The sequence below is a fragment of the Leptonotus elevatus genome, chromosome 3, assembly GCF_054856555.1.
Source record: "Leptonotus elevatus isolate MCC_2025b chromosome 3, RoL_Lele_1.0, whole genome shotgun sequence".
Taxonomy (NCBI): domain Eukaryota; kingdom Metazoa; phylum Chordata; class Actinopteri; order Syngnathiformes; family Syngnathidae; genus Leptonotus; species Leptonotus elevatus.
The window spans coordinates 14,377,684-14,393,739 of NC_141241.1; the positions used below are offsets into that span (position 1 = coordinate 14,377,684).

Genomic DNA, 16,056 nt, shown 5'->3' on the forward strand with positions numbered 1-16,056 from the left:
TAAATAGGATGTATGGAAAATATAATATGTTGCTCTCTTTTTCATAATATTTCTCAATGCATGTACAAAAGACCCACTGTCCTAACCTAACATCAAAGGGTTCGAAACAGGAAACAAAATAATCACATATACTGGAATTTTGTTTTTTTCCGGTGCAAAGGGCTCCCTTGTATAAAAATGACCATTCAAGGATGGCACAAAACTGCTGAACAAGACACCAACAATAAGTGCAAAATTCATTTTGGGCATTTTTTTAAAACCAAAAATCATTAACAATTTTAACATCATTGATATACTATGCTCATCCTGCAAATCAATCAAAATCCACCAAAAAATATTAGGCCTACTCATGTTAAGAGTGTATAAGACCCGGTGTAAGAGCAACTAAGCTGTCTGCCATCTAGCAGTGAATCCTGGTATTACAATTTAAAACTACAGTCAATGCATATTCGCAGATTCCCCCCCCCCCCCTTTTTTTCAATATTTTTTAGTATTTTGACCGCCCCCACCAGATTTCCTTTCTTTCTTTCTTTCTTTCAAATAAAACATTTAAGGGGGATAAGGATTTTTCAAGGGGCTTGTTCTTCTATGTGCCCTGGTAGCCAGACCAAGGTGTACCCAGTCTCTCGCCCCATTAGGGTCCATCTCATTGCCAACTATATTAGGACGAGCGCTACAGGAAAGGAATTAAACTTCATTTTACACACATAAGACTGTTAAAATGTTACATTAACGTTGCCTGTTTAGTTGATAATGGTTGACAGTTTAAGTCTGGAAGAAATTAATTCACCAAACGATACTTCCTATGAAAAAAGGTTTTAACCTTGAAGCAAACCCGCTTCACAGAATGACTTGACAACTTTTGGAGGTTACACTGTTTTGTGTAGAGGAACCTTTTTTTTCCTGTCAAATTATTATGATAACAATATACAATATCATAATTGGTTATTTTTATGCAAAACATCCTGCATATGTGCATAGAATGTCTTCACATATCTGTGGTCTTGCATATGTTTATGCAAAGTAATATATTCATGTTTATGTTACGCATATTCTCACTTCAAGGTAATGCAGAGTTTATGTCTCATGTGAGTTTTGGACTTAATTAAACTATTATGTATTCTGGTGCATGGTCCTGGAGACACAAGGGTATCCTGTGTGTGATACATACATGGAATAACATTGTAAAGTTCAGACAGAGTTGGTAGCGATTGCTTTTTGCTGCCCCACAAATAGTCAGCGACCATCGATCCCCTTGCGCAACGAGGATTGTGGAAGATAGAAAGGAAGTTATTAAATTGGAGGAAAGGCAGAGAGAGTGGCAGACAGTTTAAACTGGGTCATTAAAGGCCGTTTGCTCAATTCTTCTGTAATAATACCTCGCTGCCCCGGGCCTGCTGGGCTGTGTGTGCGTGTGTGTGTGTGTGTGTGTGTGTGTGTGTGTGTGTGTGTGTGTGTGTGTGTGTGTGTGTGTGTGTGTGTGTGTGTGTGTGTGTGCGCACATGTGCAAGGCCTCAGGTTGTGGGCCGCCATGCGTGCGTGCGTGCCAGGCAGCACTACAGACGTCCAGGCTGCACTTCAAGGCTCCACAACCGCCATTGAGGTTGACCACGCTCAGAAAAATCAATTCCCAACTCTCCAGCAACGTAGCGAGCGCCTACTTCAAGCTGAGCCGATTCTCTTTGCTCTCAGGAAACGTTCTACCGTCCTCTCTTGAGCCAAATGGGTGGGATGAGAGCCGTCTTTGCTCGATTCAACTGCGGCCGATTCTGCAGGGCAGCGTGAGGGAATGTCAGTGGAGATTTAATTGACACCTGAAGGTTGTGCAAACCTTTTGCGCGAGGCGCTGATAACAGCCAGCTTGCATCCCGTTGGAATTTTGCACCAATTGGGTGTCTATTAATAGGAGCCTGCGCGGCGACAGACGGATCAGAGATGCCTCAACAGAACTTTGATTACATCTCTAGAGGAGCTCCATCTTATCCGGAGAAAAGACATCTTTAGACCGAGTTAGACCTTGACTTATAGGCAGAAAACATCCAATAATTCCACATAATTGTGTTATCCGTAGGGATATTTGACCAGTTTGGATAAGTGCTCTGCTCCAAGTATCTCTGGGCTTTGCCAAATCCTTTTTAGTTATCCTGCCAAATGCACACAAATCAGCAGAGTTGTTTACTTCTTGTCTTCGGGGGAAACTGAGCTTATTTTTTTTTGTGTTAAACCACAAAGATGACAGGATGCCAGGTCTTTCTAATCTAGTAATGAATTAGTTATTTGCATAGTTCGGTGCTCCAAGGTAATAATCTCCAAATAATATGACTCGTCAGAATAGAAATAACAGAAGTATTTGCATGGTAATTAGCACTAATGATCTTTTTCACATGGTGATTATATGAGGATGTGCTGAGCAGGATACTCCACAGGGGAAGCGAAAGGCAAAAGATCCAGCTGCTTCTGCTTCATGTGGATGTCCTCCCACTTTTACTACACAGTATTCATTTCAAACCTCAAACCAATGTATCCCTGATGAGCTTCTCTTTATAAAAGACAAAGCTAGGCTTTACACGATCAGGATTTTTTGACTGATCACGATCAGCGAGTTTGAAAAAAAACAAACAATAATCAATTCAGTCAGAACATTGAACAATCTATCAATTGAAACAACTTTTTTATTTACTCTACCGTCAACCGCCGCCATTTGCAGGGAATAGCGACTGGCCTAGCCCACAAATAGCAAAAACTCATGTATAATTGATGCCAATTGAAATGCATGCAAATAGTCCCGCAAAAATCTTTAAAAAAAACACTGATACACATTGAATATAACATGTTGTGTCTTATTTTGCAGAGCCGCTCAATAAAGTCATTGATCGATTGGGAAAATTCCGACATTACAGCAGATCACCGATTTTGCATAAAATGCAATTCCGATCCAGCCGATCAGATTGGTGGAATTTTCCAATCAAATTGTATATGTAGTAATATAAATAGAAGGGAAAAAATTAAACACATTTTGCATCAAGTAGTGACGGGCAAATGAAGCTTCATGAAGCACTTGTGATATTTTTTGACTCCTCTAGATGGCACTACTGGTTTTAAAATGCAGTGGAAATTTAATAAATTTCCATTGTACTTGACTTTATTTTTAAACCTAGAGAACCATATAGAGGAGTCACAAAATACTGCATCAATGTTTAACGTTGCGTTAACCAACCCAGTTTCCGTGACATTGGTAATTTTTCATAGAGGATAAAGAATATATGCCTGTGATAATGTTACATCATCTGTCTACATGTGTTGTTTCATCATTTGTGTCTTAATATGTGTTACTTAAAGGGTTGCAAAATCCAGACTTTTGAGTTAAGGTTCCGACCTTGTAAGGGCTACAGATCAAAATCCATGTTTGTTCCCACCGCACCAGGAAGAGAGCCATTAGGACATCGAGTGTCTGTGTCACTGGCAATTTGTCTTTCAATGTTTTTCATTCTTGCACAAGGATCCAGTGATTCTGTTACCATACGTCAATTCTTTTTGTAAAATTTGGAGAACCATTATCGTCTGTGTACCGGTATATTAAATCACAAACTTGAAGGGTGTCTGTTTGAGAGCTTGTGCATTTTTTTTTTTTAAAGCTAGCGACTAGCAGATATATCCAAGGGATCCTGTAAACACTGATTAATTCAAAATTTAACTGGTCAAGTGAAGCAACATATTCGATCCACCCACCCACTCTCACAAAAGGTGCCACCGCCACTTGCAGCAGATTTATTTTGTTGAAATAGCAACCTGTTAAGTAGAAATAAGACAAACCATGAACACGGCTTGCACAATGGAATTCCATTCGCCATTCAGAGATAAATCACAGCCTTTCTTTACACCCAACACAAAGCAGCACAAAGAACAAATAAAATAGAAAATTCACTCCGTTGATTAAATGTGCACACACTGGTCAACTATTTAACGGTTTACACGCTAACGAACATGCAAGAGATGGAATGAATTCACTTGTAATGTTTTGGGATCTTTAGAACACACAGTACTTAATCTCATGCATAAGGCTTATGATAGTCAAAGTTGCACTTACAGTGACTTTACCATAAGCTTTGTAGATTTCTTACTAAATTCTCACTGGGAACGTTTTGATTTTCAGCTCTGATCGACAAATGGCTTCTTTGTCACCTGAATATAATATTAAGCTATAACGTGCCGGTGTAACAAGCGGACATTATTAAACCATATTAACACTACAAATCTGTTTTGGGGATGATGAAAGTTTGAATGTCGCCTCTCGCCTAAGAGGGAATTACAAATGTTAAATCAAGCATTGCAAATTAAGGTTCACTGCACTTGTCAGGACTCGATGGAAATTATTCATGCAATATGATTTTTTTCCCTCCAAGATAATCGAGTGTGTCCTCTTTTTTTTTTTTTTTTGAGAGCTCAGTTCATTCGGGTGTGTCTCCTCTCATAGTTACAAGAAGATTCCACTGAAGTTTAGCGAGAGTTCATATTTTGTAAATGCATAATACCGCTTTTGTGGTAGGTTGCAAGGTCTAAATCTCGTCTAGCCATTTTGCAAAAAAAACACTAATATATAAGCAATATGCTATTGCTTGATTAACTGATTATTTAAAGTAAAAAAAATAAAAATAAAAAATCAGTGTGCCTTGGATCCTTTGATTTTTCTGTATGTGGCACTCGTAAGAAAATGTTTGGACACCCCTCATTTAAACACTAAACAGATCATAACAATAAGAGGGTGTGAGCATGTAGACACATTTGGAGGAGCTGGTGTCCAGGGACTTGCAGACAATTCTAAGATCGGTGGACACAGAGAGGAAATCCGGAGCAGCAAAAGCAGCAATATCACAATAGTACGGGCCTTTTTTTTTCTTCCTTATGTCTCCTCTTTCCATCGAAGAAACTCGGGGCACTAATTAGCAGAATTCTCATTCTGTCTCCATGTGTTTGTTTCTCCGACGGGGTGTGACTGCAAACACAAAAACCTTGGCCTATAAATGTGATCCTCATACTGTGATAATCAATATATTAGAGAAAACGCATCCATGATATAATCACTAAAATGATATCATAAAATCAGTATATCTTACAAGAAAAAAACAAAATGATCATGTTTTCGCCACTGTTTGTTTGAAACATCCATCAATTATCTGAACCGTGTACCACAAACACACTTTTATGTCTAGTGTTTTTTTTTGTCACATATTCCTCTCAGTAAGAATGCATTGTGATTGTAGCATCATCGATGAGTTACATGTCTGCTTTTCAATGGCCACATAATAACCAGCAGGCCACATCGGAGCTCTTTTGTTCCAAAAAGCTGCCTTTAATCTAACTAAAAAAGAAGTACTATTACATCTTTTTTTGTGCAGGTGTACATAAAAGAAACACACTTTCAGGAAATGATTAAACTGAAACTTCTCACCTTTCCATTACAAAAAACTGCTTTTGGTTTTAAAATGCAAGGTCATGCAACGTGAATGTGTCCATCTTCGTCTTGTCAAGTCAGCTTGATTAAACCCCCCCTGGCCTAACGACACATCAGTAAACAAAGACAATATGTCTTAGCAGTTACAACATTTAGTCAATAAAACTAATCATGCTCTCATTCGGACTCTGCTCACCACTTGTCTTGTTCGTGATTTGTGTCTTGTGCAAACACAGTTTGGTCTTTTTCTCACTGAAGCTTGGCCATACTGAATTGACAACGACTAGCTGGAGGCATAAATGTATAACAAAGTTGAGTTGAGCATGCGCTAAGCATTGCTTTGGGGATATTTTCCTAAGAAAGAAAAGAAAAGAAAATCTAATAATTATTCTGTTAACACTGACACAGCTCACACGTGTATTTTTTCATGATTTGGGAGGCACTGAAAACTGGAAAATAGCTCGCACTGATATGACAAAACAATTATTAGATTGGAAAATCGAATGTGACCTTTTTTTTCATGTGAACAGTATCCAATAGTAATGCTTTATGCTCACTGAACTCATGTCAGGTTTACTGTGGTCTGGTGCAAGATGCGAACATTTGTGTGACAAACAAAACCCTATCTTGATTCCACTGTAGCTAGAATGATTTTAAGCACCATACGCTTATCCCCTTCAAATTTTTAATGGACCAAGGAAAGATGCAAAAGGTCAAATCACGTAAAAGGGTCCAAAGGTCATAAAAGTATAACTACCGCTTACATCATCCTTCAAATGTTTGAGATGAGTCTGTTTGCCCTCTAGCTTTTTCTGATCCACTGAGATGCCTGCGACTGCATAAAGAGTGTGTTCCATCAGCGACACACACACACACACACACACACACCCACACACACACACACACACACACACACACACACACACACACACACACACACACACACACACACACACACACACACACACACACACACACACACACGCACACCCCAGCTCAGAATGACTTGCAGTGTGGAACGGTAGGCATTGGGAAGGACATTAATGCACGAGCATGCATGTAATCGGCCTTTGTGTCAATAAAGGACTCAGGTGCAGTGGACATAAATCTCCCCCATGGAAACGTAAAAATATACATGTATTGCTTATAAGTTCAAAAGGAAAATATATTTTGATCTTGTAAATTTGGCACAGCACAGAGAAGGGCGATGTCAACAGCCATCACCACCATAATGAAATCAATATATCTGCTTCAAGCCTCTAGTGGCTGGAATATATGCCACCGGGTCATCACGGGACTGTTCACTGCACGACAAGAGGTGCTCGCCTTTTCACTGTTGAAATTGACACAATTCTGTTCTGTTAAAAAAAACAAAAACAATGTAATGCTACATCTCCACATTTTAGTAATACCGAATCCTCAGTCTTTGCAGATTCAGCAATTATTTTCAAACATGTACAATGTATGTAGAAACAAATCTATAAACTCATATCACAGAGTCTTTTATAAATTGATCTGATCTATTTTTGCACGAGAGAACACCTGCACACTCAACACCTGTGACTATACAATCATTATAGCCTACATTTGTCTTCATATTTCTTGCGCAATGCCAGTGTTCTACTAAAGCACTCTTTTAAAATGCATGCGGCGCCAGTGACGAGTATCCAGATTATTATCTTGGCTGAATAAAATGACTCTGTTAAGGTCTCAGCAGGGCTCCGGTCAGTCATAAATGTATAAACTCGATGTAAAAGCTGCCAGATGCTCAGAGTAACTGTTCTCAATTTGATCTCGCTCTGAATCCTACATTGAGATGTTTTAAAGCAGCACTTCAAAGCAAGACTGAGAGGCAAAATGGCTCCCTGTTGGCTAACTGAACAATCATGCTCCACTGCACTTGTTACTGATGATGGGAACACATGTCTTATCTTTTTTTTCTGTCTCTGTATGATGTTTGACTGTTTTATAGTGATATTGTTGGGCTGTTAGGCTTCAGCGCTGCAATAAAAATGATTTTAAAACATTCTTGTATAATGGTCAACTAAAATATGTCAAACCATGCCTTGATTGAATATGGCTACTCAGTCATGTACTGTATTTTAATCCATCACAGATGTTTAATGTCCAAAACATGATGATTTATTATCAGCGTTCTCGGGTTCCATTCGATTGCAGTAAATAATAAAGTGGCTTAGTAGCTCTGCACATGATGTAATGTTTGGCTAAGCCGTTGTGAAATGTGGTTATCTTAAAATATGCAGCCTTGCAACTCACAATTCAGGATCATGCTTAAGATTATGCATTTAGATACGTTTTTGAAATGCTTTGTGTTTTGATGTTGACAAAAGCACAAGCCAGGCATTCTTGTGTTATTGTAGAAAATAAGGTGTGAGTGTATACCCAGTTGGGAAGATATACAATATGCTTCCGTCCAAAAATGACCAATGCAAATAACAGACACATTTATTTATTTTTTAAATTAAGGAAGTGCAGTGAAATAGTAGTTAGGATGTGTGTCTCAAAGTCAAGGGATCCGAGACTCAGACTGGTCCCAAATCCTCAAAACATGCTTTAAGAGTTCAATTTATCCAATATAATGCATCGCTTGTTTAATTAACTGCTACAAGACTACTAAAATAAGCTTAATTATTCTTCTGGCACAAAAAAAAGAAAATAAATTAAAAGTGTGAAACTTGCTGCAATAATACAGACAGAGCTGCTATCTTATAAATTGCAACCAAGTGATATATTCACTTGACCCTATTTTAAATTGACAAAAGCAATGCGGATAATTAAACCTGTAGAGCACGAAGCGCTAGGGACATCACTGTTGACCTCTGTCAGAATTGAGGTCAACTTATAATTATTGAAATTGTATCCTATATTCCACTTGGCTTTTACGCAAAGAGGGGAAGAAATGCAAAGCTTCAAATAATATAGATAGTAAAAATCCAATTCAGTGGCGTTAGTAGTCATTCTTTATTGTCCTTCAAAACTAAAGTGAGCCAAAGTAAACAGCTCAACAGGGTGACATAAATGACATAAACAAAATAGTAATTTCACAACAAAACACATTAAAACATTGGAAATGAAGAAACATGTTTTATATTTTTTTAAACTCAAGACACTTACAGATAATTTAGCGATGGTTCAAATGTTGTCATTTTCAACATGAAGTTGGATCTTGACACTTGTTTAGCAATGACGCCAAAGAACCGAAATGCTGAATAAACTTTTTGTTTGTTTATTGAAGCAGAAGTAAAGTTAATATTTTGTTAACTGCATCATTGTATGAGGGCCTGTAGACACATTCAGATGACAGATGTAAGGTAATGGCCACTCTTTTGTTAAAGTGTTTTCCTTTATTCATCTGAAATTTGTCATATCAGCACACTTCACATCTTCTCGTAAATAAATGAAGGCAGCTTCATTTTCAACCAAGCATTTAACCATAACAACATATGTCTATCACAGCTATATTTCACATTATGGGAGAGAACATAGTCCCAATGAACGCTGTTGATTTGTAGTTGGAAGGTAATATATTTGCTCCTTACATGCTTATCAAGCCCAAATATTTTAATGAAAGGAGCTTTAATGATGTAGAAAAACACCAGAAGCCTAAAGTGGCGGTGAAACGTTCGCCTGTGGCGGCGTCTGCCGTCATTGTATTATCGAAGCCCATTTTACGAGGAGAATATTTTATTATTATCACTTTGTTATTCTTAATTGAAAATATTAAGCAATACAAAGCAAATCAACTATAGAAATATTGCGATGCTGTTTTTAATTCCAGATGTTTACTACTGGGAGGTACAAGATGCCTTTTTTTTTTATCACCACCAGTTTCTTGATATTAATGGTTTTAATAAAAACAAGGGAGTCACTTGGCAATACTTGTTAAATGGGAAATGTGATCAGAGGCTTGACTGTCTGTGCAAGGAAGGTAATGATGTGCTGCATAAAGTCATTAAATCCATAAATCTGTATGATTCAAGTCATTAAAGCTCATGTCAAAGTTGTGTCAAGTAGTAGAAGTGAGTGTATATATGACAATATATTACATGCATACAAATGTTGTCATTTATGATAGACATTGTGGAAACTGTAGACTTGTGGTAGATCAGACTTTCCATATTAATGAGCAGGGAGCTTTTCGTATTTTTTTTCTTTCCGTTAATTAGACAACTAATTAATGTCTTGTGTAAATGTGTTAAGAGAACATGACAAGATAGTTATGTTGACGAGTTGCTTTAAAAGTAACATATTGACCTGAAAACGTCTTGAAAGACAAGTGCAGAACCTAAAATTGGTCCCTTTGTTAGTAAGTGAAGCTCCTCTTGACATTTCAGTTTGTTGCACAACAGGAAAGTAGAGGAGTAAAATAATTAGTGTATTATAATGTCAGACATGGTTCTCTCTAATATGCTGCAGAACTATTATTTTTACTCCCTTCAGTTAGTTTGTCTCAGCCACAGTTATAGTTAATCACGTATTAACACAATAAACAAACCCTGGCACAGTAAACTTGTAGTGTAAAATCAAATCAATTGGCAAATAAACAGGCTAGCCCCATGTGCTAAATCAACAATTTCATAAAAGGTTTTGATGAAGCCATTTAAGAAGATGCCAAAAGAAAGTCTTTGGAAAAGGGCAGGCACCTTGTAAAGTTGGTGATGCAAAATACGATCCACTCAAGTAGTGAGCGTAAGGAGGGAAAAAAACCAATCATTCCAAAGAACTAATCTGCACGAAACAGTTAGCAACTTAGTTAGCATCCTAGTGATAAACCCTTGTTCTAAACTGTGCTTGTAGTTGAGTGGTGCAGACATTTTAGATGGGCCATCATAGTTTGGTTAGAAAGATTAGTGACATCACCTCCCTCGAGTCTCAGACAATTCAGCTGCCTCACAGGAGTAGTGGGCCCTCAGTAAAACCCTTAAATTTGAAATAGGATTAGTCTTCCATGCCTGCTGCAACCTGTCAGATTTATTGCAGTGGAATTCAATAAACCAAAGCATTAGAAATTCTGGTGATGTCATCTTTTTTTTATTAGGGTTATATTTTAACTTCAGTCCACAACAACCGACTGTAATTGTTTTGCATTATGAATACATCACATCAATTATATTTAATCATTCACCAGCGAAAGTGAATCGTTTAACATTGTGTTTCTTTTTCTTTTAGGGTGATGATGTCCTGACCGTCATCAAAATGAAGGCGCAGTGGCCGGCTTGGCAGCCACTTAATGTGTACGTATCTTGTCATTTACACTTCTGCACAAACATATATTGATCACTTCGTGGTATCTTAACATGCTTGTGGCAGTTTGTTTTGTCTCCAGTTACTTACTTGCCCCTCAAGAGGCAGCAGTGAGACACAATAGCGTGAAAGAGTCATATTATTACCAGAGGGCTGTGCCATGATGGGGTGGCGGTATGAAACTAACAACCTCTCTTGAGCTTTCCGCCTAAAGATAGTGAGTCAGCGATAGACACTGTTGTTAAGACGAGCCACCCTGCAGAAGTAATTGGTCAGTGCACATATGAAACAGCTTTCTACCGTAGAGCTAAAGTACACTCGGTCTCATTCATCTAATGATGATGGAAGATGTTGCTATGGAGAGAACAGCTCATTCACTCAATACACACATATTGAAGGCAACTGTAGATGCAGCAATCTTTAAATTGCTCAATGTCTACTTCTGAACCATTCTGGATTCTGATTTGGATTAAACTAAGTTTGTCTGTGATATTATTCTTCTGAATGACGTACTGTATTGTCAGGGAGGTTTCGGTGCCCCTGAAAAATCTGTCTCTAAAGTTACATAAGACTTCAATAAATCTCGCAAGACCTCAAAGGATTACCGTAATTGGGCACGTGTTCTGCATTTTCTTTGGGGGGGGGGGGGGGGGGGGGGAGGGTTGTCTACTTTACAACATTTTATCTAAAAATAGATCACCATCATGTCAAGATCTTAGTGCTCAAGAAAGAAAAATTCAAATAAAATAAAATAAAAAATGATCAGCATCTGTTGTTTGGACTTTGTGATTGCAAGAAAAAACACACACACAAAAAAAAAAAACTAGATCTTAGTGCTCCTCCAGATTTGATCAGTTGCCTGGGTATGTTTTTTTTCTTCTTTTATTTTCTTTGATTTGTTGTTGATTTTATACAGGTGTATTCCAAAGGAAGGAACAGTCTCAATAATGTGTGTTAAGAGAATAAGAACATGAGAAGGATTTACTTGGAAAGCATACAAAGCAGCAAGGCTAGGGTGTTGACTGAATCAAATTTAAGGTAGAGTGTTTTATTTACAGTGATTATCTTATAAGACTGCTTGATTATTTTACTGTAACACTTGTAAGACTCTTGCTTAAATGTTAGGATAACATATTGACTCCAAAGTTAATAAGATTTTATGATATTGACAGTTTGTATTATTCCTTGTTGAAAAAGAAATTTAAAATTGCCCAGTGTCCAGAAACAAATTTTGTTCTAAATTGTAAAAAAGAGATGACGATGGTCAAAGGATTTTAATTATGTCCCCTCAACTTTTTCAACAACTAAACAAATGAAATGATAAATCGACTATAGGCATACAGTTTGGACCACCATAGTGAGAACACATAGTAGGAACTACATTTTTGAGGCCGGTTAAGCATCTAACAAGTTGGGCCCAGTACTTGCTGATCAGTACAAACTCATCCCTGAAACTGCCGTCTCCCGCATTCTTACAGAGTTCATTAGCCCCTGAAGCTATTTAATCTCTTATTCATGAGAAAAACAAGATGCTTGTTGGCTCAGCGTGCAAAGAACTTCAATGGCAACAACCTGCGCGATGTTGTTTACTCCCAAACCAAAAGGCCGATGACTTTAATCTCCAAAGAGTATTGCATAGCCAGGATTAGAATTGAGGATATCCACCGGGAATAATTTGCTTACTCTACGCTTTATACGCAGACAATTCATTGTTTCATTCCGAGACTTTGTACAGAGACAATAATGGCTGTGACAGCAAATCATCAAAATGAGATGTATGTCCATATAAAAGAAAAACTATAAAGAAAAAGTGTGTCTTTTACTAAAAAATGGAGAAATACGGTTGTGAAGACCCACAACTTTATATTATCTTTGTATGTGATATGCATTAATGCAAGTGCCTATTTGCTTGTCTGGGGATAGGTAGGAGAGTGGGTGGTAATGTTGGGCATAAAAAGAGCAAATACTGGTTTTGATTGGTCAATCTTTAGACAATGTCTTACAATGCAATACAATATATTTCGATCTATCTATCTGTCTGTCTGTCTGTCTGTCTGTCTGTCTGTCTGTCTATCCAACCATCCGTCCATCGATCGTCGTGCTGAAACGTCACAATTTGGCAAAATACATTTTTTTCTTCAAAAATCTATACAATTGGTCATTCCACACGTGGGTGTTTTTTTATTTTATTTTATTTTATTTTAGTGTGTACTGAAAAGTCACTGCTGAATAATCAGTGTAGACTGAAATGAACTTCAATTTGCTGACAGTGTTGAAGTAGAATGAGAATTTTATTCAAATCTTGACATTTGAATTCCTTTCCGCATACATGTTTTTTTGGTTTGTTTGTTTTCGTTAGGCCTGCATTGGCCAACTTGAATAATCAAACTGGAGCACAGAGGAAGCTGCCGTGAATCTGCGGGAAAGTGCCTCTCTCACCTTTCAGCAACAAACTGACAAACATTTTCACCTGAGTTCATACTTTTGAAAGGCGAGCAAGAATTTTGGAATAACAAAAGTGGTCTGCTGAGGTAGTCTGCGGTGATTAACGGCCTCCTTGTGTGCGACCAGCCTTGCTCTGTCTCTCCTTTGCTGTCAGTGACGTCTTGTGGAGCCCAGGTGGTGTCGAAGATAAATGTCAGAGTTCCAGTGTTTGCGGAGTAAAAGGCGACTGAGTGTAGACTCGGGTTGCACGTTCCCGGGGGATGACGGCTGTTCCTCGCCTTTAGGGGCCATCATTAGCAAAAGTGCTCAAGGACAGGACTGAGTGCAATGGAGTCAAATGCATTAAAATGACACGTGGGGGGAAAAAAACGGTGGCCTGTTAATTGTCTATATGACACTAAGTATGGGTTCACTTTTAATTTGAACATCATTTTAATTACTCTAGCTGCCAATCATAGATCCAGAGAGACAAGCGGATATTTTTATTCCCCATCAATTGGAGATGCAACAATAAGAAGCCACTTTTGTGTTCTGATCTCATAAACGCTGTCTTAAAATGCATATTTAATTATAAGTTAGAGAAAAATGCTTTGAAAGCTTGACTTGATGACAATTTTGCATTGTTGAGAGCTGTCTTTGTCACCTTCTGTGCATGGAGCTTGTTGTCAGAGCCCTGCTGTGAGAGCGCTCTAACTCGGTGCGGTGCTGGAATCTACAAGAAAACTATGACAGATGACAGCGTGTAGTCTCGTTGCTGATTGATCACTGCAGTCTTAATAATATTTTTTTTTTAAATTTGGACACATACCCCACAAGGCTTTTAAATCCATATACTGTACTTCTTTATCTGCTATTTGAAGAAGTTCTGTTTTGCATTTTCACTGTTAAGCAACCTCAGTCGATGTGGTCGACTGAGTCTAAATCTTATTTAGTTGCCTTCTGGGAGCTATAATAGAACATAATCAACTCATATTTTCTCATTTTCTCCCACCAGGCGGGCTGCACCATCTGCAGAGTTCTCGGTTGACCGGACCCGTCACCTCATGTCCTTCCTGACCATGCTGGGGCCCAGTCCCGACTGGAACGTGGGTCTGTCTGCAGAGGACTTGTGTACCAAAGAGTGTGGATGGGCTCAAAAGGTAGTGCAGGATCTCATCCCTTGGGATGCAGGCACTGACAGTGGTGTGTCATACGAGGTCAGTGAGATACAATTGTATGTATTTATGATAATTAGGCTTATTATTTGTGTTGATGTAGTAGTGATGGATAGTTACTGGAAACACAGTTTGAAAAAAAAAACGAGGTTTGAGAGGGCATTAACAGAGAGAAAAGAGAGAACAAAGCAAAAAGCAACAGAGAACATTAACCGTATAAAAAGTTATATGACAACAGTGATGTTATGCAGGAGTTGGATTCTATCTCTATTCTGTGGACCGGGTTGGAAGTGATTGGACAGGGCAGGAGAGGGAAGGACAGGAGAGAAGTAATGAGCAAGGTAGTGCTACCCGTGTATAGTGGGAGTGGCTATGCAGTTCAATTTGAGTGCAAATGAGAGGGCAGTCGAGGAAGCTAATATAATCATAAGGGCCGTGTATAGCAATTAGAGTGTGGCCCAGCACCAGGCGACTAAATCCCACAGGCATGTATCTTCGGAGATTTGTGAGTGAATCAACATCATCACACATGCATGGTAGTCATTGGAGGTGTCTGGAGTTGCTGTGCAGGCGTAATGAAAAATGGAAAACACAACGATTCCAAGCTTCTTCTCAAGTCAACTTGCCCTCAAAAAATTGCATACTGTTCATAAATGTTCAATGTCCTCCATGTTGAAGTGTAAAGCATGCACGACGTAATGCAGCCTTCAAGTTGAAGGTGACCGACCTGGCTGTTGCAAAAAAGGCAATCGAGCGGTTGCTTATAAGCTTGGAGATAACGAATCAATGATCGTTTTTTTGTTTTCACTCATATTTTTACATGTAATATGTGCGTCTTATAAACCTGAAATAGATAAATATAATAATACAAATAAAAATAAATCTGAGGGCAATTGAATATTGTATCATTATTTTCACCGGCATTATCCTGTATCTTACTAGCAAAGTAAGGACTAAAGAACACAATATTACATTTGGTGAAGCTCCAGTTATAGCAGATTCCTTAATCTATCATTGTGAAAGATCTGACCCATAAAATATATTATCGCCAGTGACACGACGCTGGTGTTTGGCCTTTATGGCCTCTCCTCTCAATTGAGTGCTCTTGTTCTGCACTATTTCAGACCCTATCAAACCACTGAAGTCACAAAAACTTTCCCTATCCACTTCTTCCCCCTGAATAACCCGACCCCGCCTCTCTCTCACTCAGAATCATTCTGACCTTGTCAGTACACCCCGTCTTCCTCTACCTGCCTACCTTTCACATTGACAGCCACTGCCCGCCCCACTTTTTCATACATGCACTGCCAGTTTGCAACACATCAAGCCAAATCATCACCCATCAAATTCTCCGACAAGAGAACCGACAAGGACATCTTCCTCTCTTGCCCTCACCTTGAGGCGCTATTTACTATGTGCCTTATGTCAACACTATGAGATTGATATGCGTGTGTGTTAGAGTAAGAGCAAACTCCATGGCTCCATGTGTGAAATCCTCGGTGATCCTCTTTATCCTACCTTGGCATCAAGCAGGAATAAATTCACTCTTCTTTTTCCCTTTCAGCTACTTCCGTATATTGTAGTCAACTTCAGTAACACTTTGTGACAGCAAGTATCAAACAAATACTACAAGCAACAGAATAGATTTGAGTTTCTACTGTAGTTTTAGAGTGGATTTGGGTTGAGAAACAGAACTTTTCAACGTTATATTCTCCTTGCACTGAATAGTTATCACCCTTC

General features: G+C 38.5%; 1 protein-coding gene across 2 annotated transcripts in view; it reads left to right on the forward strand.

Moving 5' to 3' along the window:
• The window catches only part of spon1a (spondin 1a), a 48,696-nt gene that overhangs the window by 25,027 nt on the left and 7,613 nt on the right, over positions 1-16,056 (forward strand). For both annotated transcript variants that reach the window (XM_086072067.1, XM_086072068.1), the window contains exons 7-8: positions 10,643-10,707; positions 14,157-14,358. In XM_086072067.1, the coding sequence (XP_085928193.1) occupies positions 10,643-10,707; positions 14,157-14,358 (267 nt within the window). The remainder of the gene's footprint in view (positions 1-10,642; positions 10,708-14,156; positions 14,359-16,056) is intronic.